The following is a 25,156-nucleotide window of genomic DNA, read 5'->3' on the forward strand; positions in this document are numbered from 1 at the left end:
TGGGAAGATCACTTGAGCCCTAAAGGTCAAGGCTGCAGTGAGCTGTGATTGTGCCACTGCACTCCAGCCTGGGAACCTGGGTGGCAGAGAAAGACCCTGTCTCAAAAACAAAAAACAAACAAAAAAAACCCAGCCCCTTTGTTTTGGCTAACCCCAACAATGCACATGGTTGGGACATTTCAAAATTAGATTTGGGCATTTGTGTTCTAAGGGCTTTATATATAATTTGAGTCGATTTGAATATTTTTCCAGAAATTCATGAATTTCTTGTTCCCTTGTCTTCTGTGCCTTTCCTCAAAGGGCACCTAGCAGTCTCAAAGATCTCCTTCCCAACGGCTGTTCCCTTTGGAACTTCTGCTCACACATGCAACATGGCAAGTTGTTTCCATAGCCCTTCCCACTAGCAATGAATATACATATATACAGAAGAAAGGTTACCAAATAATTAAAACCAGCATTATTTTGAAAAACCGAATCTTGATCATGGCTCCCATCCTTCTCTCGTTCTCTGTATAAATGCCTTGTCTTCCTTTCAGTAAAGAGGCCACTGTGAAGAACAGAAAGAACTACATGCAGGATTTATTATTCATGTTTACTGGGTGACAGAGAAGGCAATGGGAGCAGATGTGAGCCCACAAGCAAAGCCAGAGGGGCAGGAAGCAAAGCAAGTCACTGACATTCATTCCTCATAATCGCAGGTTGGAGTCCTCACAGACCCTAAGGAAGATACATATTTTTAAACTTTTACTTTGAAATAATTTTAGATTTACATAAAATTTGCAAAGATGGCACAGAGAGTCCCTGTATACCCCTACCCTTTACCCAGATTTCCTTCAATATTAGCATCTTATGCAAACATGGGGATGTTCTTCACAATTATTAAATTAATGCTGGTACATCAGTATGGACTAAACTCCCAGTTTTGGCTGGGTGCAGTAGCTCAAGCCTGTAATCTCAGCATTTGGGAGGCCAAGGTGGGTGGATCATTTGAGTTCAGGAGTTCGAGACCAGCCTGGCCGATATGGCGAAACCCCATCTCTACTAAAGATACAAAAGTTAGCCTGGCATGGTGGCAAGTGCCTATAATCCCAACTACTCAGGAAGCTGAGGCAGGAGAATCACTTGAACCCAGAAGGCAGAGGTTGCAGTGAGCCAAGACTGTACCAATTTACTCCAGCCTGGGCAGAAGAGTGAAACTCCATCTCAAAAAAATAAAAATAGTCCACACTTGTTAAAGTATTAAAAATTTTTGAATTTATTTTTATAGACAAGTTAGAAAATATTTAGAAGTTTAGAGAAGTATGAATAACCCATGGTCCCTCCTCCCAGAGATAATCACTGTTAACATCTTAGTGTATTTCTTTTCAGTCTTTTTTCTATAAGTCATTTCCATGTGTTTTATGAGCTCAAATCACTATTTTTGATGAGATTTTGTTTTAAAGTGCTATATTTAACACACTATATTTACATGTAGATATGTTCTGGGCACGGTGGCTCATGCCTATAATCCCAGCACTTTGGGAGGCGGGTGGATCACCTGAGGTCAAGAGTTCGAGACCAGCCTGGCCAACATGGTGAAACCCTGTCTCTACTAAAAATACAAAAGAATTAGCCAGGCATGGTGGCGCACGTCTGTAGTCCCAGCTACCCAGGAGGCTGAGACATGAGAATCACTTGAACATAGGCATTGCAGTGAGCCAACATCATGCCACTGCACTCCAGCCTGAGTGACAGAGCAAGACTCCATGTCAATAAAAAGAAAAAAAAAAAGTGGATATGAAGAGACTGGTCCAAAGAACCATAATAATTTCCTATTACCAGTGATAGAGTACTCTGAACAATGTTTTTTAAAAGTTCAACAATTAACAGGTGATCCTAAAAAGACCTCTCAGTTAAGGCAAATTTCCTTATTCCCATTCTGCCCTTGAGAGATCCCTGGCAGTCTGAGGAGGCAGGAGGCTCACTCCAGGACACAATTCCTTGAGGGGAAAGTAGGGGCTGGACTGCAGATCCCCAGCTCCAGCCTAGAAGTCTTTCCCAGACTTGCTGTCGACGACTTCACTCCTCTTACCCTTTTCTAACCATTGACCTTGACTCATTTCCTGTGCCCCACTTCCTGTTTCCTGCCTGTCTGAAAAAAAACGTCAGCCAAGTGCATTATGGGACTGGAGCCGCCTCAGTATGCATTCAGTCCCTTCCCCCTCCCCTCTCTTCTCCTTCTGTTCCTCTTGCACCTCCACAATCATCAAAGGGCACTCCTGTGGCCAATCCAGGAAGAGCCCAGCACAGAAGTGAAACGTCAACTAGTCCTGGCACTGAGCTAACAAACGATGGCACAGAACTTGTGCAAAGGCCTGCACATTGTCATTTATTGAACCTGCTCACTTTCTGCAGCTGTGTTCTGCTGATATCTCTGGGGGATGACAAATGAGACCAACTGCCCTGGGTAATTCCAGGACAACATGTGTCACTGTCTGAGCCCAAGGCATGGGGCTGCTCCAAGTGGCCGTGTACCCACTAAATACCCTAGAATTTACCTGCAGTCACAGTCTTTTGGAACAGGATGGGGTTGGCCACGAGAACCAGCAGCAGGGGCAGGTACATGGTGACATAGTGGGGGATGACGTGGTCCAGGCCCCGCTCACACCTGAGAGAGGAAAACCAAGTCATTCTTAAAAGCAAAGCTTTGGCTAAAAGACATCTACTTATCTGGAAGTCAAGATAAGAGGATGAGAACGAAAAGGGAAATGCATAAATCTGCTTCTGACTGCCCAAAGGAAATGTGAGTCATTTCTCATGTCTGGAACAAGCAGTAAATTGCAGGAGAGTAAGGGAGATCAACCATGTTTCTGTCTCATAAATGGCAGGATCCCTAAGGCATTCCACTGGAGGAAGCTTTTAAAGGTTAGCGCTGGGAAAAGATCGGAAAGGAAAACACACTGGGATGAGGGATTCAGTGCCCTGGGTCTCAAGGAAAAAACACAATTCAAGTAGAGACCAAGGTACTCCATTAAGTAGTTAGGTTTTGAGTACTCACTACATGGTTTTGGGCAATAACATGAATAAGATCCAGTCCCTGGGCTTGAACAACTCAAAATACACCAGCTGAATATTTCAGGGGAAATGTGTTCCTATGATTATGGATAACAATAGTTTCAGAGATTCCTGTCAGGGAAAAGGACAAAGATTTCTACTGAGGGGTCATAGGAATCATTGGTCACCATAGAGTGTGCTGGAGGGCCCCACACATGTATGTTACCAAGGTAACAACTCTCAGCTGGGAACTGCTTAATGTAGGAGAGAAGCAAAATGGCATGGAGGAAAAGGAAACTGAAGGCAAAGGGGAGGGAGGTCTGCTCCAGCCCAACCAAAGAGAGAGGCGAAAAGCAGCTGACCAAACGGCCTTGTGGCCACGGAAGGGGAAATGACAAAAATAAATTAAAGCACCCTTAGTATTCACAGAATGGTCAAACCAGAGGGGAAATATGCCGAAAATGTAAAAAATAAAATCAGGTAGGAAAAATGCAACACTCGTCTCCTCTTGTCATAGAAGGATTACCATACCACCTTTCAACGCTGCCACCTTCTTTTAACAGGCGGTTTTATCTTCAGCTCTAGAGGCTAAATTTGATCTGGAAAGGCTTGAAAGGAGAAAGAGAAACAAGAGGAGAAAGAGAAGTGATTCTGATGCAAAGACAGAAAGGAAATAACAAGAGAGTGAGACTGTGAGCATGAAGAATGCTGAGTGCCCTGGGTCAGGCGATGTGAAAATGAAAAGATGATTGAGGCTAAGATGCTTAAAAGAAGCAGCTCCTAAAGACCCTGGGACCACCTCAGGGCTCCCTGTGCACCCTGCAGCAATGGCGCACTCAGGCTCAGATGCAACTCTGCCAGGAGTCTCCAGGGTCCCACAGGCGAGGGAGAGCAACAGAAACTCCCTTTCCAACTAAGTGCATTTCGTTATAACAGCTGCTGACACTGCATCTGTCCTTTTAAAGTTACCCAGGAAAACAAGCTGTACGGATGGATCTACATAGTGAGCTTCCTGCTTGTATTCATGATTGACAAGACAACACCAATTTGGAGAAGTCTAACTGAGCAGCTACAAGAAGCTGGAAAGGGGGAAGAAATGATCTATACCAATTTTTTCTGTAGATTTTTTTCTGTGAAGGAACAGACAGTAAATATTTTCAGCTTCATGGGCCACACTGTGGTCTCTGAGGCAACTACTCAACTCTGATGTTGCAGGGCAAAAGCAGTCACAGACAGTGCGTAAAGAAACGAGTGTGACTCTATTCCAATAAAACTTTATTTACAAAAACAGAAGAAGGCTGGATTTGTCCTGAGGCCTACACCATGTTGATCCCTGGTATAAAATCACAGACACAGACACTGTCCACTTCTGTTTCCCATTGGAAGTTAGAGTTGATATCCTTGGAAAGACCTTGGCTTTGCAACTGAGAGTTGCACAGACAGGAATGTAAACTTGAGGAAATGCCTGAGACAGTTCCAGCGGCCACATCTCCCTCTGTGTGCGGGATGGAAGAGAAGTGAGAAAGCGTAGGAAGCAAAGCTAGAGAATGGGCCCTGCCCAGCGCTCTCTTTGGCCTCTTCTACATTATCCTACACTCATTCCTAGAATGTTAAGCTCACCTGCTCATCCAGAGGAAGCTTGAAGAGCAAAAACGTAAAAGTGGGCATGAGGAAACTGTACCAATACGGGGGCTGGGGATACACCTAAAACTCTGCATGCACACTTACATGGAGGGGAACATACGGAAGCTTTGTGTGCATGCTTGTGTGCACGGGCACCCACGCACACAAATGAGAAAGGCAGAGGCAGGGAGGATGACTCCAGGGTCATTCTCCTAGCTATTGTAGTCAGCCCTCTGGGACTGGGCCATGAGCATGGCCTCACATGGCCCTGAGACAATGGCCTAACCTCCAAGGTGCCCACTCTGTGGGTCAGGGCTCAGGCATTCCCTGCAAGAGAACACACGTTGAGCTAAGGACGGAGCTGCCTGGGGCACTGGAGTCCCAGCTTACCTGGACACGGAAGGGTAGTAGAGCATGGCGGCTCCCTCCGTGCAGAGCAGGGTGGCCAGGCCCCACGCCATGATGTGGTACAGCAGGATGGTGCTAGGGGACAAGCACAACAGCAGCCACAGCTCAGTGGGGCACAGAGGCCTGCCTGGAACTGCCAGGCCAGCTCCTGCACTCTGGAAAGGTCAGGAAAATGTACACAGAGGAAAGCCCCCGGCAAAGAGCTTCCTCATGCTGCTGAGGGTGGTTGGTTGTTTTCCATTGAGGTGAAATTCACATCGCATTAAATGAACTATTTTAAAGTAAACAATTCAGTGGCATTTGGTACATTCACAATGCTCTGCAGTCATCACCACTGGCTCCTTCCAAAATGTTTTCATCATTCCAAAAGGAGACCCCATATCCATTTATTGGTGATATGATTAGGCTTTGTATCCCCACCCAAATCTCATCTAGAATTGTAAGCTCCATCATCCCAAGGGATAGACCAGGTGGAGGTAATTGAATCATGGGGGTGATTTCTCCCATGCTGTTCTCCTGATAATGAGTGAGTTCTTATGGGATCTGATGGTTTTATAAGGGGCATTTCCCCCATCGCTCAGCCGTATTTTGAACAAGGTGCCCTGCTTCCCTTTGGCCTTCTGCCATGATTGTAAGTTTCCTGAGGCCTCTTGAGCCTTGTTGAACTGTGAGTCAATTAAACCTCTTTCCTTTATAAATTACCCAATCTTGGGCAGTTCTTCATAGCAACATGAGAACAGACTAATACAAGTGGTCACTCCCCTTTGCCAACCCCCCAGCCCCTAGCAACCACTAATCTAGTTTCTGTCTCTGCGGATTTGCATGTTCTGGATATTTCATGTAAATGGAAGTATATGTTACATGACCTTTTGTGCCTGCCTTCCTTCACTCAGCATAATGGTTTCCAGGTTCACTGATGTAGCATGGATCAGTTCTTCATTCCTTTGTTTCTTTTAATATTTTTTTGAGGCAGAATCTCGCTACATTGCCCAAACTGGTCCTGAATTCCTGGCTTCAAGCAATCCTCCCACCTTAGCCTCCCAAATTGCTGGGATTATAGGCATGAGCACTGCTCCCACCTTTCTTTCCTCTTTTTGTGGGTGTTTGAGGACAGCGTCTTTCTCTGTCATCCAGACTGGAGTGCAGTGGTGCAATCTCAGCTCACTGCAACAGTCTCCTGAGCTCAAGCAATCCACCTCAGCTTCCTGAGTAGCTAGGACCACAGGCACATGCCACATGCCACCACGCTTTGTATTTTTTGTGGAGATGGGGATACACTATGTTTCCAGGCTGGTCTTGAACTCCTCAGCTCAAGTGATCTACCTGCCTCAGCCTCCCAAAGTACTGGGATTACAGGTGTGAGCCACCAGGACGGCCCTTTCTTTCCTTTTTCTGGCTGAATACCATTCCATTGTATGCATGGGCCGAGATTCACCCATCAATGGACATTTAGGTTGTTTCCACTGTTTGTCTGCTGTGAGTAGTGCTGCTGTGAACATGTGTTATGTACCAGAAGTTGTTTGAGTTCCTGTTTTGTTTCATTTTGTTTTGTTTTGAGATAGAGTCTCACTCTGTTGCCCAGGCTGGAGTGCAGTGGTGCAATCAGAGCTCATTGCAGCCTCCCAATTCCTAGGTATAAGTGATCCTCCCACCTCAGCCTCCCAAGTAGCTGGGACCACAGGCATGCACCACTATGCCCAGCTAATCTTTGGTTTTTTGTAGAGGTAGGTCTCACTATATTGCCCAGGCTGGTCTCAAACTCCTGACCTCAAGTGATCCTCCCACCTTGGCTTCCCAAAGTGCTGGGATTGCAGGCATGAGCCATTGCACCTGGTTGGGTTCCTGTTTTCAGTTCTTTGAGGTGTATACGTAGGAGTGGAATTGCTGGGTCAGATGGTTTTGGTTTTTTTTTCAAGATGGAGTCTTACTCTGTTGCCCAGGCTGGATTATAGTGGCGCAATCTCCGCCTCCCGGGTTCAAACAATTCTCCTGCCTCAGCCTCCTGAGTAGCTGGGATTACAGGTGCCTGCCACCACACCTGGCTAATTTTTGTATTTTCGGTAGAGATGGGGTTTCACCATGTTGGCCAGGCTGGTCTCAAACCCCTGACCTCAAGTGATCTATCTGCCTTGGCCTCCCAAGACTCTAGAATTATAGGCACAAGCCACCATGGCTGGCTGTCAGATGGTATTTCTATCTTCAAGTTTTTGAGGAACCACTGAACTGTTTTCCACAGCAGCGGTATCATTTTATATTCCTACCAGCAATGTTCAAGGGTTCTAACTTCTCCATATCTTTGCCAAGCCTATTTTACAATTTTGATTATAGCCATCCTAGTGAGAGTGGCTGCTGTTTTTGAGACTTGATCTAAACAGAGCCCATATCGGTAAGACAATGGAATAGTTAGTTCCACCAACAGTACACCCTCTGACGGCGTTTTTCTGTTCTCATTGGCTATGGTTTCAACGTTTGTGTCCCCCCTCAAATTCATGTTAAAATCCTACTCCTCTAGGGGATGGTATTAGGAGGTGGGGCCTTTGGGAGGTCATGAGGTCATGAGGGTGGAGCCTTGTGAGTGGGATTAGAGCCCTTATAAAAGGGACCTCAGACAGTGCCCTCACCCCTTCCACGGCGTGAGGACGCAGCAAGAAGGCACTGTCTATAAGCTAGGAAGTGTGTTGTCGCTAGACACCGAATCTGCCACACCTTGTTCTTGGACTCCCAGCCTGCAGAACTGTGAGTAATACATTTCTTTTTTTATAGGCACACACCACCATACCCGCCTGATTTTTATATCTTTAGTAGAGATGGGGTTTCGCCATGTTGGCCAGGCTGGTCTTGAACTCCTGACCTCAAGTGATCTGCCCACCTCAGCCTTCCAAAGTGCTGGGATTACCGGCGTGAGCCACCGCACCCGGCCATACATTTCTGCTGTTTATGAGCTGCCACCAGTCTGGACGGACTAAAACTCCACCTTATGGGGACAGTACTCGCCAGGTGCTCCTCCCAGCCATCCACGCCCACTCAGCCTCCCCACTTATTCCTCTCACAGCCTCATCCCAGAAAGATGCTCTGAGGCTCAACAGGTCTGAACCGAATGCAAACACCTGGCACATTACTAGCTGCCATCACCTCAGCCAGACCCACTTCTCAGAGCCGTGGGTTGCTCCTCTCAGCCAGGTGAATATGGAAACCTTCTGTGGCCTGCCTGTGCCACTATGCTAAGGGCCAGGTGGACATCAGGCCCAGCTGCTTTTTGTTACTTAAGCTGCCCTCCAGGGCAGGCTGGCTGTCCCCGCCCGCCTCCACTTCCCACAAGGCTGGGCCTGCCCTGCGTGCCCGGCTGTCTTCGCTTTGAGGACAGTCAGGAGGCCCCAGCAGTGGGATTTGCAGCATCCTGTGCTCAGGGAGGGTGGAGACATGTGCTGGACCATCAGCACTGTTACTCTTGGATTTCCCTTCAGGTCCACATTCTCTGCAAAAGAGGGGCCAGTGATAGGAGACACTTCCCACGCCCTTAACCTGTAAGACAGCTGTCAGCACATGCAAGGGTAATGCCGGGTTGAAAGGAATGACATGCTAATGCGTGCTACTCTACGTGTGAACCTCAGAAACAGAATGCTGAGTGAAAAGCCAGACACAAAGAGTACACATATGTATGATTCCGCTGACATGGGGGGTGGCCGCTAACGGGTTCAGGGTTTCTTTTTGGGATGGCAGAAATGTTCTGGAACTAGTAGTAGTGGTGCTAACTGATGTATAACTTTGCAGATGGCACTAAAGGCCATGGAACTGCACTTTTAATAGGTGAACATGACAGTATTTAAGTTACATCTCAGTTAAAAGAAAAACAGAGTTGTGTCAGTACAGTATGTCTTACTCAGTATACATTGGCTGAATGTTTACTGAGCAAAGATCAAGCCTGTTCTAGGCACAGGAAACAGAGTCCCTGTCCACATGGGGGTGAGCATCTTGAGAGATGACATAGAAGCAGTGTTTGTCCCAGCCTGTGCCCACAGCTGGATGGAGAAGATTTTATATGAAGTCAGGCTCGTAGCTGTGATTAATCTAAGACATGAGACTACGTTTGTTGTTGTTAAGAGTCAGGGTTTCCCTCTGTCACCCTGACTAGCGTGCAATGGCACAATGATAGCTCACAGTAAGTTCAAACTCCTGGGCTCAAGCCTGCCTCCACCTCTGAAATACTAGGACTACAAGCGCTTACCACCATGACCAGCCAATTTTTTTATTTTTATTTTTAGTAGAGATGGAGTCTTGCGATGTTGCCCAGGCTGGTCTTGAACTCCTGGGCTCAAGTAATCCTCCCATCTCAGCCTTCCAAAGTGCTAGGATTATAGACATGAGCCAACATGCCCGGCAGACTATGTTTATAAGTGGACAAACACTCGTGATAGCCCAAATAAGTTTCCCTAAACATGTTTTTGTCCTAACCTCTGGAACCTGTGAATATGTTCCCTTATATGGCAAAAGAGACTTTGCAGGTGTGATGAAGTTAAGGATGTCTGCGATAAGGAGGTCATCTGGGTTATCTGGGTTGGCCCAATCTAACTGCCAGAATCCAGAAAAGCAGAGTCTACCAGCTGCAGAGGACCAGAGAGGAGGGAGTTTGAGAAGGACGTAACCCACCATTGCTGGCTTTGAAGATGGAGAAAAGGCCACAAGTCAAGGAATGTGGGTTGCAGCCTGGCCTGGGGTACACACCTGTAGCCCCAGCTACTTGGGAGGCTGAGGCGGGAGGATTGCTTGAGCCCAGGAGTTGAAGGCTGCAGTGTGCTGTGATCATGCCACTGCCCTCTAGCCTGAGTGACAGAATGAGATCCTGTCTATTAAAAAAAGGAAAAAAAAGAAAAGAAATACAGGCTCCTTCCAGAAGCTGGGAGCCAGATGTGGCTGGAACGGAGAGTGTGGGAAAGGATGGAGGGAGGGCCGTGTGTTGAGGACTGGACCACAGAAGCCTCTGTGGGCCACAGAGCCATATCACTTTAAGTCTAAGTCTGATAAGAATCTACTGGACGGCCCTTTTCATTTTCTCAAAAAAAAAAAAAATTGCAATAAGATAAACCTTAAAGCTTGAAAAAGGCCATGCGTGGTGGCTCATGCTTGTAATCCCAGCACTTTGGGAGGCTGAGGTGGGTAGATCACCTGAGGTCAGGAGTTCGAGACCAGCCTTGTCAACATGGTAAAACCCCATCTCTACTAAAAATACAAAAATTCGCTGGGTTTGGTGGGAGGCACCTATGGTCCCAGCTACTCTGAGGCTGAGGTGGGAGAATCGCTTGAACCTGGGAGGCAGAGGTTGCGGTGAGCCAAGATCACGCCACTGCACTCCAGCCTGGGCAGCAAGAGCAAAACACCGTCTCAAAAAAAAAAAAAAAAAAACTTCAAAAAAACAGAATCTGAAAAAAATAGACCCAGTTATAGAAGATGAGGATAGAAGATGAGGGGATAGCTTAGAGAAGAAATCAGCCAATGGCTGTGACTACAAAGTTTTTGTGAATCTGGCAGAAAGGGAGGAGGGGCCATGCTTGGGCATGTGTGGTTTGCTCTCTTTCCTGCCTGGGGTTTCCCAACAGAAGGACATGAACCTGGGGCTTCTCCTCAACTGTGTGGGCCCTCACAGCCCCTCCAGCGAGAGGTTTTATGCCTCCTAAATATCCAGCTCACCCAATAAGCAAGGAGCTCCTATCCCCACACCCTCCCGGAGTCACCTGTGTACCTAATAGCCAAGTCTGCACGCTCAGTCCCACCCGGGAAGGCTGTCTATACAGAACCAGCGGCTACTACGTGCTCCCAGAGAGGAGAGCAGGGGGCTTGCCTTCCACCTCCCCGCTCCCCATTCCCTGCACAGCTGGCATTCTTGCACAGCCTCTAGCTTTCATCTTTCATCTTTGTACTTCCATAGACCCCACCCCGTTTCCCCCAGGAGTTGAGGCCACAGCCTTCCAGATGCCTCAGGAAAACTGAAGATGGAGGCTCTGTAGAGATGACTGGAGCTGTCCAGTCTTGGGTTTGCCTCTCCCGTCTAATGAGACGAGGTTGGGTGGAGGGCTGGGGCTCCATGAGATGCTCAGCTGTCACTCCAAACTCTACCAGATCCCTGGCAAATTTCATACCCCAGACCCCATGAGGACTTTAACTTGGAAGATCGGCTGTGTCGACAAAGCCATCTGAATGAGAAAGGACACCCTTCTACAATGAGACAAGAGGAAAGAAACAAGTCCAGTGAGCTTCGAGAGGAAAAGAAACATTTCCAGCATATTTTGCCTCCCACACTGTGACTGGTTCCTGGAGTGGCCCTTCCCTGGCCTGGCTGGGCTGGGAGCGGGCAAGGGTTGGGGCCAGGAACCAGAGGCTTTGTATGAGACTCTAAGTCTGATAAGAATCTCCATCAGATAACTAACGGAGAGGCTTTCTGCAAAGGGCTCGGTGTTGGAGAATGCAGAATCTCTGCATTCCAGACCCTGACCTGGGGCTGGCCTCTACGAGGTGGGAGAGGGTGGGCCAGGGTGGAGTCAGGCAAGTCCAGGGCCAGAGATCGCCAGAGCCTGGACGTTGGCTCCTGGCCCCCAAATTGTCTGGTAGGATGGGCCAAGCCATGCAGACAGCATCACATGAATAACTGATGCCATCTGAAACCCACACCGCGGCAGAATTCTGAACTCCAATCCACAACAGATCAGGAGAAGCCCACGCCCGCCATGGGCTGAAGACCCTCGGTCCTTTACCCACACTCCAGGCAGTTTCCATGCCCAGGTGTGCAAAGGTCCCCCTGGACCCTGTTTCCTCTCACACTTCCACTTTCCTACAGCAAAGAAGTGAATTCCATTCAAGACCTGCTCCAGGATTCCAAGCGCCTTCTGTATATCCCACACCTTGAACCAGGGCAGTGGTTTAGGTTTTAACTTTAGATCAGTCTTAATGACATTTCTTAGGATTAGGATTAAAAGAAAAAATATTCCCGTGCCAAAGAAAATAGCTAAGTCCTGAAGGGATCTAGACGGGAATGTGGAGTTTAATCCAGCCATCCCCGCAAAGCTGGGCCCTCTGCCCTGGAATTTTCAGGAGACCCCCAGACCTACCAGTGGCAGTCTCTTAAAGGCCACTTGCAAAATCAACCCCACCCACAGCTCTGGAAACAAGCTGGCTCTGAAAGGGGAGCCACAGAGGCTGTTGAAGCCACGCTCTCAGCCCTGGCTCAAACCACCCAGTGCATCCCCTCCGAGACCTCACAGGCAGGCAGGCTCCGGGGAGCAGGACTTCTGCCAGGTGGGAGGTGGGGGCTTGGTCTCTGGGGCTATAGCACTGCCTCCTTTCTTTCTTTTTTTCTTTCTTTCTTTTTTTTGTTTACCATCATGTTCATGAGAAAGCACTGTCTTTCTCTGCCATCGGCCCATTCCTCTTCTATGGGAGCACCAACTTCACTCTAGACAGATGGTCGTCCCAGTCCTGGAAGCCTGCCCTTGCTCTGGCCTCTGGGAGGTGTCTGGATGTGTCACATCCTTGGACACTCACCTTCTGAGTGATGGCAGGTGCCGGAAGCCACTCTGCCCAGCACCCTTTAGACTTTAGGCTCCAGCACCCGCAACATCCTGCCTTCTGATCACTGAACTCCAAAGGAACTCTCAAACATAGTCCTTGGGGCGAGGAGGGCTTCATGATTGCCTGTCCCAGCTTCTAAGGGCTCTGGGTCCTCTGGGTCCAGACAGTTCTCAGACTGCCCCGTGGGACCCCATCCCCTTTCCCCCATGTCCCCATCATGGGTGGGGATGAAGTAATGCGTCCTCCTGTGGCAACAGGGGGCACTGCTCTTCTCCCAACTTCCTTCCAGCACCCCGAAACATCTCTCCTCCCCATAACTGGCATCTATAAGACTTCCAGTTGTCAGACCTCCAATCTCTCTGACACTGAGTGAGGGATGCTCAGACAGAGACATGTCAATCGAGAGAGCTTCAGGGCTAAGGCTTTATCACACTGCTAATTGCCTACTCAAAGCCATATTTCCTTTTTTCCTCAGTAACATAACCTGGATGTCACGAGGGCAGCTGCATGCTCGGCCCACAGAGTCTGCTTCCTGCCTCCTTTAACAGCTAAGTGTGGCATGAAACTAAGTCCTGGCCAGGCGAAGTGGCTCACACCTGTAATCCCAACACTTTGGGAGGCTGAGGCAGGTAGATCACCTGAGATCAGGAGTTCAAGACCAGCCTGACTAACATGTTGAAATCCTGTCTCTACTAAAAATACAAAAATAGCTGGGCGTGGTGGCAGGCACCTGTAGTCCCAGCTACTCAGGAGGCTGAGGCAGGAGAATCGCTTGAACCCAGGAGGTAGAGGTTGCAATGAGCCGAGATTATGCCATTGCCTCCAGTCTGGGCAACAAGAGTGAAATTCCATCTCAGGAAAAGAGAAAAAAAGAAAAGAAAGAAAGAAACTAAGTTCTGGCCAATAGTAGGTAACTGGCACTGTGTGAAACTCCCAGGACGCTACTTAAAGCTGGCTCAGGGAGAACAGGCCTTTTTTGCATTGCTCTTTTCCAGCTTCCTGATGCCCAGAATGCAGGTGTGATGACTGGAGCACCAGCAGCTATATTGAGCCATGACACTTTGATGATAGAAGCCAAACAATAGGATGATGATGCAGGAAAATCAAAGAAACCCAATGTCTATTACAAGTGTCCTGGAGTGCCTACCTCTGGGCATCATTAGCATGAAAGAGAAACCCCTAGCTTGTTTAAGTCACTATTATCATACGTATTTTATGTCACTAAAATGAATCTTCACTGATATATCAGTTGGCTGGCTCTGACCCTGACTATCTTCTTTGGAGAATTTTCACAACCAGGCATATCTCAGTTTGGTACAGATGTGTAAGACATTGGGAGTTAAGGTAAAAAGATGGAAGGAAGAAGCATAAAAATGAAGTAAGCACTAAGCTTCAGGCCAGAGAGACCAAAGTTAATGATATGATCTAAATAAGGAATGTCAGTGATTTCACAGCAGGGAATCTACTGGTATTACCCAATATATTCTATAGTCTACATATGGTCTCTTTTATTTCCGATATTGGCTTTAAAAGTAAATTTATTCAATAAGTGATGCTGGGAAAACTGGATATCCACATGCAAAATAATGAAGATGGATCCCTTAGTCACCTGTGCACAACAATCAATTCTAAGTGGACCTAAATTTAAGCATTCAACCCATAAGAAAACATGGGTCTAAATCTTTGTAACCTTGGGTTAGGCAATGATTTCTTAGATATGACAAGAAAAGCATAAGAAATCAAAAATAAATAGAAAAATTGGACTTCATCAGAATGAAAAACTTTTGTGCTTCAAAAGCTTTGCACACCTGTGCATCAAGTAGGTGTAAAGACAACCCACAGAATGGGAGAAACTATTTGTGAATCATATATGTAATATCCTACTTGTATCTAAAATACATAAAGAACTCCTACAACTCAATAATAAATAATCAAATAGGCCAATGAAATAATGGGCAAAGGAGGTGAATAGACATGAAAAGATGCTTAGCATCATTAGTCATCAGTGAAATCAAAACCATGAGGAGTTACCAATTCACACACACTAGGATGGCTAAAATTAAAACAGATAATAACAAGTGTTGATAAGGATCTGGATAAACTGCAACTCTCACATTACTGCTAGAATGTAAAATGGTGCAGCCACCTTGGAAAGCAGTTTAACAGTTTCTTACAAGGTTATACCTAGAGTTACCACATGGCTCAGCAATTACACACCCAGATATTTACTCAGGAATATGTGATGAAAACATATGTCCATACAAACACTTACATTGCAGCATTATTCCTAGTAGTCAAAACAATGGAAGCGCACCAAATGTCCATCAATTGATAAATGGATAAACAAAATGTAGTACAGCCTTACACTGGAATATTATTTAGCAATGAAAAGGGATTGTTTTAGTGTATTTAGGCTGCTATAACAAAATATCACACACTAGGTGGCTTATCAACAACAATTATTGCTCACAGCTCTGGAGCCTGGGAGTCGAAGATCAAGGCATGGCAGATGTGGTGTCTGGTGAGGTCCCGCTTCCTGGTTTATAGATAGCACCTTTTTGCTGTGTCCCCACATGGTAGAAGGGGCAAGTGAGCTCTCTGGCGCCCCTTTTACAAGGGCACTGAACCCACCTATGACCTAATAACCTCCCAAAGGCCCCACCTCCTGATACCATCACCTTGGGCCTTAGAATTTCAACATAGGAATTTTGGGGGGAAAAGAAACATTCAGATCATAACAGGAATGAAGCACAGACACACGCGACAGCACGGCTAAACTGTGAAGGTATTACACCGAGTTAAAAAACCCAGACACAAAAGGTCTGTACTGTATAATTCCATTGCTATGAAATGTCCAGAATATGCAGCTCTACAGAGATAGAAAGTAGATAAGTGGTTGCCGGGGACTGTGGGGAGGGGGCAGTGAGGAGTGACTAATAAATAGCACAGAGATGTAGAGTGGATGATTAAAATGGTATAAAATCAATGCCGTGATGGTTACTCAATTCTGTGGATATACTAAAAACCACTGGATTTTGGGCTTTAAACAGGGGACCTTTATAAAGCTGGGGGCTTTTTGTTTGTATTGTTTCTTGAGACAGGATCTCACTCTGTCACCCAGGCTGGAGTACAGTGACATGATCATGGCTCACTGTAGCTTTGACCTCCTGGGCTCAAGTCATCCTCCCACCTCAGCCTCCCAAGTAGCTGAGACCACAGTTGCACACACCACCATGCCTGGATATCTTTTTTTTTTAATTTTTTGTAGACATGGGGTCTCACTATGTTTCCCAGGCTGGTCTCAAAACTCCTGGGCTCAAGCAATCCTCCTGCTTCAGCCTCCTAAAATGCTGGGATTACAGGCATGAGCCACTGTGCCTGGCCTATAAAGCTGTATTTAAACAAAAACAAGAACAAAAAAAACAGGCAAGGAAGGGCTCCCTCCAAAGGGGACCTGATTCAAGTGGACCATGAACTCGGTGGGAGCAAATGCTTCCTGGATTTGGAGCCCTGCGTGCCACGTCCAACTTCTCCGTGTCAGTTCAGCTGTGTGTGGCTGTCTCCTCAACACGCGCACATCCCACCTACTGTAACAGCTCATAGGCATCAAGAGCCTGCAGCGTGCCAGGACTATTCTTAACCATGTACATGGATTATCACATTTACTCTCCCCAGTGACCTTGTGTGATGGGTACCACTTGACAGCTGAGAAAACAGAAGTCCAGGGACGTTAAACAACTCACCAACAGTTACACAGCTCATGAGTGACTGGGCAGCAATTCAAACGCACCTGTGCCCCAGGTGCCAACCACAGAGTAATTCCCCACCAAGCAGCCACCTCCGGCATTGTCAGCTTCCAGATTTAGCGTGAAGTGTCAATATATACATTCTTTGAACCTTTAAGTATAATTAAAAATTGTTTATGCAGTGGATCATGCCAGTAATCCCAGCACTTTGGGAGGCCGAGGCAGGATCACTTGAAGCCAAAAGTTCGAGACCAGCCTGGGCTACATAGCAAGACCCCATCTCTACAAAAATAATAAAATTAGCCAGGTTTGGTGGCACATGTCTGTAGTCCCAGCTACTTGGGAGGCTGAGGTAAAAGAATCATTTGAGCCCGGGAGGTTGAGGCTGCAATGAACCATGTTCTCACCACTGCACTCCAGCCTGGGTGACAAAGCGAGACTCTGTCTCTAAAAATAAAAAGTAAACAATAAAATTGTTTACATACATGCCAATTCTGTTTCAGTATTTGTCCAGTTCCAAATATTTCATTTATTGAATTACTTTCTTTCAAGGTTTTGAAAATCCTCAACATTTTGTTTTGTTATTTTGGAGATGGACTCTCACTAAGTTTCACAGGCTGGTCTCAAACTCCTGGCCTCATGCAATCCTCCTACCTCCCAAGTAGCTGAGATTACAGGTGCAAGCCACTGTGCCTGGCTAATATTTTGAATGTGCCTTTGGCCTCTTATGAGCTGCCATGGATGTTTCTAGGCGGAGTGGCCAGCTGACAGATTCTGAATGATGATACCTGCAACACTACAAAATACTTTTAAATGCTCAGTGCCATCTCTAATCGTCCCTCTAAAATAGAACTAGAGCAGAAATCCCATTTCCTCGGTGAATACCTCAGTCCTGCCGATCTCCGGATCACCAAATAAGCATCCACCGCGTAGCAAAACAGCCACCAGAAGCAGGCGCTGTACAACAGCTGGATCCACATCTGCAATCGAGAAAAACCCTGCATCAAAATGTCTGGAAACAGGTACAAGAAGCCCAGCCCATCCATGAGACGGCAGGGCAGACACAAGCTTCCTCTGAGGTCAGGAAGCCGCACATGACAGCTCTCAGGACACAAGTGGGCACAGACCCTGGGACCAAGGAGGGTGTGGCCTGGGATGGGTGTTGGCATTTGCATTTGACTAAGGAACTCTGCCTTCTGGTCCACTCCTACACAGGAAGGATGAAGTTCCAAGACATGCAGTTTAGACTGGGGGCTTTGAACTAGACAAAAGCTCTTGTTCTGAGAAAGAATGAGTACGGGAAGAGGGACTCAGGCAGTCCTTCCAAAGAGGAGATGGAGGAAGGGGACCCCAGTGTTAGAAACGACACAAGGTCAAGATGCCTCACCACTGCAGGCAGAGACAGAGGCTCCACAGATGCAGTAGGAAGCCACTGAGGACAGGGCAGTGAGGAAACTGACAATTCTGCTCTAGCACAGGGCAGTCAACACAGCATCAGGGAATGCACTTCAAATCACTCACCTGAGCAGCATCGTGGCAGATGGAGCATAACAGATACGTGTATGTGTGTGTCTGTGTATGTACGATATCCATTCACTTATTCAGTAATGTGTTTATATACAATTATGTGGTTGTTTTTTTTTTTTTTTTTTTTCTTTGAAGACAGAACTTCACTCTGTCACCCAGGCTGGAATGCAGTGGTGCGATCTCGGCTCACTGCAACCTCCGCCTCCCAGGTTCAAGCAATTCTTCTGCCTCAGCCTGCTAAGTAGCTAGGACTACACGTGCCACCACACCTGGCTAATTTTCGTATTTTTGTAGAGACGGGTTTTGGCAAGACTGGTCTCGTCTCCTGAGCTCAAGTGATCCACCTGCCTCGGCCTCCCAAAGTGCTGGGATTACAGGCGTGGGCCACAGTGCCTGGCTTATATGTTTTATTTAATATACGTAAGTATGTATTTAAACAAAATGCATCCAATGAACTTGTTCTGCGCCAGCTGGTTTTGCTTGTGGCTCCATTTACGCGGAGGATGCATTTGTGAAGGGGATGGGGAAAGGGGAGGGAGAAACAACACTTGAGTTTCTACGGCAGCATCCCCTTGAGAGTTTTGTTAAAACATGGAGAGGGTTGGGCTCCTGATCAGCAGGGTGGGGCAGGGCCTGAGAACCTGCATTTCTAACAGACTGTCATGTGTGGTTTTTTTTTTTTTTTTTGAGACAGAGTCTCTCTGTGTCGCCCAGGCTGCAGTGCAGTGGCATGATCTCGGCTCATTGCAACCTCCGCCTCCCGAGTTCAAGCAATTCCCTGCCTCAGCCTCCTGAGTAGCTGAAATTACAGGCACGTGCCACCATGCCCGGCTAGTGTTTTGTATTTTTAGTAGAGACAGGGTTTCACCATCTTGGCCAGGCTGGTCTTGAACTCCTGACCTTGTGATCCACCTACCTCGGCCTCCCAAAGTGGGATTACGGGCATGAGCCACCGCGTCCGGCCAGAACCTGCATTTCTAACAGACTCTCAGGGTTTGCTGCTGCTGCGATCTGAGGAACCTGAGGAACGTAAGTAGGGAGAAGAGGGCATGCAGAGGGGGTGGACTTACCGCACTCCCCACGCAGAAAGCAGTAGGCCAAATGTCCGTGCTGTTCACATCCGAGATGCTGTCTACAAAATTTGGGAATCCTAACCACACGGTTGACCGGATCACGATACCTAAGCGAGAATTGCATACCATTTTGTATCTGATCCTAATCAAATCTACAGCTGACTTCTGCCTTTGTAAAAATGATAGATACATAATAGATAGAGATAGGGAGAGAGAGGAAGGAAGGAAGGAGGAAGGAGGAAGGGAGGAAGGGCGGAAGGGAGGAAAGGAGGAAATGAAGAAACAAAGGAAGGAAGGGAGGGAGGGAGAAAGGGAAGGGGAGGGAAGGAGGGAGGGAGGGAGGAAGAGAAAAAGACAAGAAGGAGGAAAAGAAAGTAAGAAAAAAATACATATTGGTGTGTGCAGAGAGAGAAAAATAAGACTGAAACTCAGAAAATAACAGTTTTTACTTTTATTTTATTTATTTGAGACAGAGTCTCGCTGTGTCACCCAGGCTGGAGTACCGTGGAACGATCTCAGCTCACTGTAACTTCTGCCTCCCAGGTTCAAGAAATTCTCCTGCCTCAACTTCCCAAGTAGCTGGGATTACAGGCACCTGACTCCACGCCCGGCTAGTTTTTGTATTTTTAGTAGAGTCGAGGTTTCACCATGTTGACCAGGCTGGTCTTGAACTCCTGGCTTCAAGCAATCCACGCACCTCAGCCTCCCAAAGTGCTGGGATTACAGGCGTGAGACACCATGCCTGGCCTGAAACTCAGAAAATAACCTTATGGTAGCAAAGCAAACAAAGGCACTTTAACATAAACCAAAGTTGGCCACAGTCTTATCCCTATTTCATCTGTTTGTTTACTTGGAATATGTGATTAGCAACCTGTATTTCTCGGCTGCATTTTCAGTGGCCATGTTAGTTATTCCTCACATAAAAAGGAATTATTCATAAAGCACAATTTGGAAGTTTGAATATATAGTTCCTTCATTCTTTTTTTTAAACACTACATTTAAATCTTTCACAAATTATTTCTCAATAATTTTCTTTTAACATTTATTCTTTGTGAGTTTCTCTTGCTATTTATTAGACTGAAATGTATAATAAATATCTTCAAAACAGTATGCACACTCATGGTATGTATTATCATTCTTTGTTAAGTAATGCAATATCCTTTGTTTAAAACTACACTAGGGTCCAGGTGTGGTGGCTCACGCCTGTAATCCCAGCGCTTTGGGAGGCCAAGGCTGGCAGATCACTTGCACCCAGGAGATGAGACCAGCCTGGGGAAACCCCGTTTCTACAAAAATACAAAAATTAGCTGGGCGTGGTGGCAAGTGCCTGTGGTCCCAGCTACTCAGGAGGCTGAGGTGGGAGAATCACTTGAGCCCACAAGGCGGAGGTTGCAGTGAGTCAAGATTGAGCCACTGTACTCCAGCCTGGGCAAGAGTGAGAACCTGTGTTTAAAAAAAAAAAAAGAAAGAAAAGAAAAAGAGCCCAGCACAGTGGCTCACACCTGTAATCCCAGCATTTTGGGAGGCTGAGGCAGAAATTTGAGAACAGCCTGGCCGAAATGGTGAAACCACGTCTCTACTAAAAATACAAAAATTAGCCGGGCGTGGTGGCAGGCGCCTGTAATCCCAGCTGCTCAGGAGGCTGAGGCAGGAGAATTGCTTGAACCTGGAAGGCGAAGGTTGCAGTGAGTCGAGATCGTACCACTGTACACTCCAGCCTGGCGAGGGTGGGGGTGGGGGGAGAGAGAGTGAGAGGGAGGAAGGAAGGAAGGAGCGATATACTACTAAAATCACACCATGTAATACACTACTCAACGCACACCATGTGATATACACTAAAACACTGCATAATATACTGCTAACCACATACCACATATGTAATATACCACTAAACACACACTATGTAATATGCTACTAAAGGACAACTGTGAACACTAAAAAGCTCAAGATATCTTCTCATTATCAAGCCACTGCCAACAAAAACAATGCCTTTTTTCTATACCGAACCGTATAATTTTCAGCATATATCACTCCTTTGAGCTTAAAACAAGCTGTATGCCATAAGTGTTTAGATTTCTTCCTTTTCAGTAAGGAGTCCCGATCACCCCGCCTTTTCCTGGCTTCTACTTATTAGCTCACAGCCTCATCCACTTTCCTTCTATAGGCTAAATAATATGCAAGTATTACTCACTAACCCTCAAAAGATGTTTGCATACACCTTGCTTTTTTAGAGACAGGGTCTTGGCCGTGTCACCCAGGCTGGATCATGGCTCACTGCAGCCTGGAATTCGTGGGCTCAAGTGATCCTCCTGCCTCAGCCTGCTGAGTAGCTGGGACCACAGGTATGTGCCACCATGACTGGCTTTTTTTTTTTTTTTTTTTTTTTTTGGTAGAGCCTGAGTCTTCTGTTGCCCAGGCTACTCTTGAACTCCTGGGTTAAAGCAATCCACCCACCCCAGCCTCCTGAGTAGCTAGGATTACAGGCATGAGCCACCGCACCTTTGGGAGGCCAAGGTGGGAGATCACTTGAGCATAGAAGTTTGACCAGCCTGGGCAAGATGGTGAGACTCCATCTCTGAAAAGTAATACAAAAATTAGCCAGTGTGGTGATGCATGCCTGTAGTCCCAGCTACTCGGGAGGCTGAGGTGGGAGGATCTCATGAGCCCAGAAGTCTGAGGCTGCAGTGAGCTATGACTATGCCACCACACTCCAGCCTGGGCAACAGAGTGAGACCCTGTCTCAAATAAAATGAAAATAAAGTGATAATGATATTGGGGTTTAAACGTGTAAAATTATTACATTTTAGAGCTCTCTACTGAGATCTGAATGGGAAGAATGATTGAGCGTGAGATTAATCCAGAGAGGAGCCTGAAGAGGGGAGGAGATGAGCCGGGTACATGTTTCTATTCTAGACTGCATTTATGCGTGGTGGAAATGTTCCAAAATAAAAAAGCTAAACAGTATGGCCAAATCTAGCTTCGAGGTCTGTATAAAGTGTCACGTCACTGTTTAAAGCAGATGTTGGCAAACTCATTCTGTAATATTTTTGGCTTTGGGAGCTGTACTTTCTCTGCCCAATATTCACCCTGCCCTTGGAGGGTAAAGGCAGCCATGGATAACTCACAAACGCACATGAACAACATAGCTGCGTTCCCATCAAACTTTATTTGTAGACATCAACATTTCAATTTCATGTCATAGTTACATGCCAGGAAATATTTTTTCATTTTGATTTTTAAAAACGTTTTAAGGCTGGACGAGGTGGCTGATGCCTGTAATCCAGCTGATGCTGAGGGTGGTGATCTCTTGAGCTCAGGAGATGGAGACCAGCCTGGGCAACATAGTGAGGCCCCATTCTCTCTCTCTCTCTCTCTCTATATATATATATATATATATGTATATATATATATATATATATATATATATATATATATAACTCCTAGCATGGTGGTGTTTGCCTGTATTCCCAGCTACTCGGGTAGCTGAGGTGGGAAGATTGCTTGCACCCAGGAGGTCGAGGTTGCAGTGAGCTGTGATAGTGACACTGCACTCGGCCTGGGCAGGAGAGTGAAACCCTATCTCAAAAAAAACACATTAATTTTTGTTTTTAAAAAAAAAAGTAAGATGTAAAACCATTCTTAGCTCGTGGGCCCCAGAAAACGGGCAGGATTTGGTCCGTGGGCTGCAGTTTGCGCACCTGCGGTGTAAAAACCAAACCCAAAAAGCCCATATAGGGAAGGGATTTCAGTTTACAAAATACTTGAGAGAATAATATAGTCCACAATAGAAAATAATTCTCTCTCTGTCTCTCTCTCTCTCTCTCTCACACACACACACACAGAGAGAGAGAGAGAATAATTGTTAGTCTCTCCCTGTTGCAGCTGCGCAAAACCAAGGAAATCTTTTCAGGTCTGGGTTTTGCTTAAGTGCCTCATCTGAAGTTTCCCTATAACAAACACAATAAACGGATTTTTAAAAACCCAACATCCCTTGGACGGGAATTTTACCGACCATCTCTCTTTGCAAAATTACCTAGTCGGCCGGGCGTGGTGGTTCACGCCTGTAATCCCAGCACTTTGGGAGGCCGAGGTGGGTGGATCACCTGAAATCAGGAGTTTGAGACCAGCCTGGCCAAAATGGTGAGACTCTGTCTCTACTAAAAATACAAAAATTAGCCGGGCGCGGTGGAACGCGCCTGTAATCCCAGCTACTCGGGAGGCTGAGGCAGGAGAATCGCTTGAACCTGGGAGGCGGAGGTTGCAGTGGGCCGAGATCACATCACTGCACTTCAGCCTGGGCGACAAAGCAAGACTCCGTCTCAAAAAAAAAAAAAAAAATTATCCAGGCGTCCCGTCCGATTCCTAGGGAACCGCCTCCAGTGTCTGTTTTCTCTGTGCTTCAAGTGTTCAGACGCCCGGCTCAACCCGCCGGCAGTGCGCCATCACCCGGGCACCGATCAAGTTCCAACCTGCAGGCTGTGGGTCCTCACCTGGGCATGATCAAGTTACAACCCGAGGGCCGTGCGCCCTCACCCGGGCATCGATCCGGTCTTAATCTGCGGGCCACGGATCCTCACCCAGGGCCTCACGCTCTCACTCCAGCACTGAGCAAATCTCAACCCGCTGGCCGTGCGCCCTCAGCCAGGGACGGAGCAGGTCCCAACCCGTGGGCCACGCACCCTCAGCCCTGCACCCGGCAGGTTCCAACCCTCAGGCCTCTCGTCCTCACTCCACCATGGAACAGGTCCAAACCCACAGGCCGTGCGCTCTTATCTGGGCACCAGTTGGGTCTCAACCTGCGGGCCACGCGCCTTCACTCAGACACTGTTCAGGTTCCAACCCGCGGGCCGCACGCGCCCTTACCCAGGCAGCCGAGGAGGTCGCAGGCAGCGGCAGCGCGCAGGATGCGGACGGAGGCCGGCGGGGACGTCGCGGGGTTTCCGGGGCCCGCGGGCCGACGGCCGGGCAGCAGCTGCAGAAGGCCCAGCGCAAGGCGGAGCGCGCCGCTGCCCAGGCAGAGCGCGTGGAAGGCCCGCGGCTGGAAGCTCAGCACGAGCTGCGTGGCCGCGTCCCGCGTGGGGCAGCAGAAGGTCCCCAGGCGCGGGGAGGCCATGGACTATGCTCACCGACGCGGCTCGGGTGTGCCAGGACCCCGCCGGCCCGCTTGGGTCATGTGCTGGGCGGGCTGGGGGCGGCATCATGTGCCCTGGGCCTTTCCCCCACCCCAACCCCCCGCGCCTGCTGTAGAGCCAGGCTCGGTGGGGGCCAAGCGCGCTGGGCTAACGCCACGAGGCCTCACGAGGTGATGCTTGGGCGGGCGGAGGAGGAGGACAGAGAGAGGGAGGGCTGAGAGGAGAGGAAGGGGGGGAGGAGGAGCAGGGAAGTGGAAGGAGACTCCCAAAGGTTGGGAGGGTTGCCTTTCTCCCCATTCACCAAGCCTTTCTGGTATTCTAATTCTCTGGCACCTAGAGCGCCAAACCTGCCGTCTTTACTGGTCTTCTGGAAAAACAGGCCTCATGGACCGGATCTTTCCTATTTGGGACTCTGACATCCTGATTTTGATGCCTTTAAGGCCCAGAACATGTTCATAAACTGTGACTGATCCCTATAACTGCATTTCTCCTAAGTAGAGATGGTTGTCAAAACAGTGCTTTTTATGGCCTCTCTCATTTGTGGTAATAACCCCACAGAGGCAGGATTTTCGTTCGAAATTAATGAATGGAACAATCAGATCAATGTTAAAGAAAGAGCAGTAGCTCACGCCTATAATCCCAGCACTTTGGGAGGCCGTTGCTTGAGCTCACGAGTTGGAGACCAGACTCCGCAGCATGGTGAAACCCCGCCTCTACTAAAAATACAAAAATTAGCCGAGCATGGTGGCCCAGGCCTGTGGTCCCAGCTACTCAGCAGGCTGAGGTGGGAGGATCACTTGAGCCCAGGAGGTGGAGGTTGTAGTGAACCAAGATCGTGCCACTGCACTCCAGCCTGGGCAATTGAGCCAGACCTTGTCTCAAAAAATGAAACAAAACAAAACAGAAATTAGCTGGATGTGGTAGGGAGTTTGCCCAAGCATGTAGCCCCAGCTTCTGGAGAGGGCGAGATGGGAGGATTACTTGAACCAGGGAAGTGGCGGTTGCAGAGAGCCAAGATTACACCACTGCACTCCAGCCTGAGCAATGGACACTC

At 47.6% G+C, this 25,156-nt stretch overlaps 1 protein-coding gene across 1 annotated transcript in view; it reads right to left on the reverse strand.

Annotated features, from left to right (window-relative positions):
* The window catches only part of GPR143 (G protein-coupled receptor 143), a 42,221-nt gene extending 18,002 nt beyond the window's left edge, over nucleotides 1–24,219 (reverse strand). Inside the window, exons 1-6 of the mRNA XM_032285876.1 lie at nucleotides 23,834–24,219; nucleotides 18,968–19,077; nucleotides 17,256–17,350; nucleotides 5,047–5,139; nucleotides 2,538–2,647; nucleotides 439–547 (exon numbers count right to left, since the gene is read on the reverse strand). Coding sequence (XP_032141767.1) covers nucleotides 439–547; nucleotides 2,538–2,647; nucleotides 5,047–5,139; nucleotides 17,256–17,350; nucleotides 18,968–19,077; nucleotides 23,834–24,083 — 767 coding nt within the window. The 5' untranslated portion in view covers nucleotides 24,084–24,219. The remainder of the gene's footprint in view (nucleotides 1–438; nucleotides 548–2,537; nucleotides 2,648–5,046; nucleotides 5,140–17,255; nucleotides 17,351–18,967; nucleotides 19,078–23,833) is intronic.
* Nucleotides 24,220–25,156: the final 937 nt, after the last annotated feature.

Source organism: Sapajus apella, unplaced genomic scaffold (genome assembly GCF_009761245.1).
Source record: "Sapajus apella isolate SASKATOON/1434 unplaced genomic scaffold, GSC_monkey_1.0 scaffold17, whole genome shotgun sequence".
Taxonomy (NCBI): domain Eukaryota; kingdom Metazoa; phylum Chordata; class Mammalia; order Primates; family Cebidae; genus Sapajus; species Sapajus apella.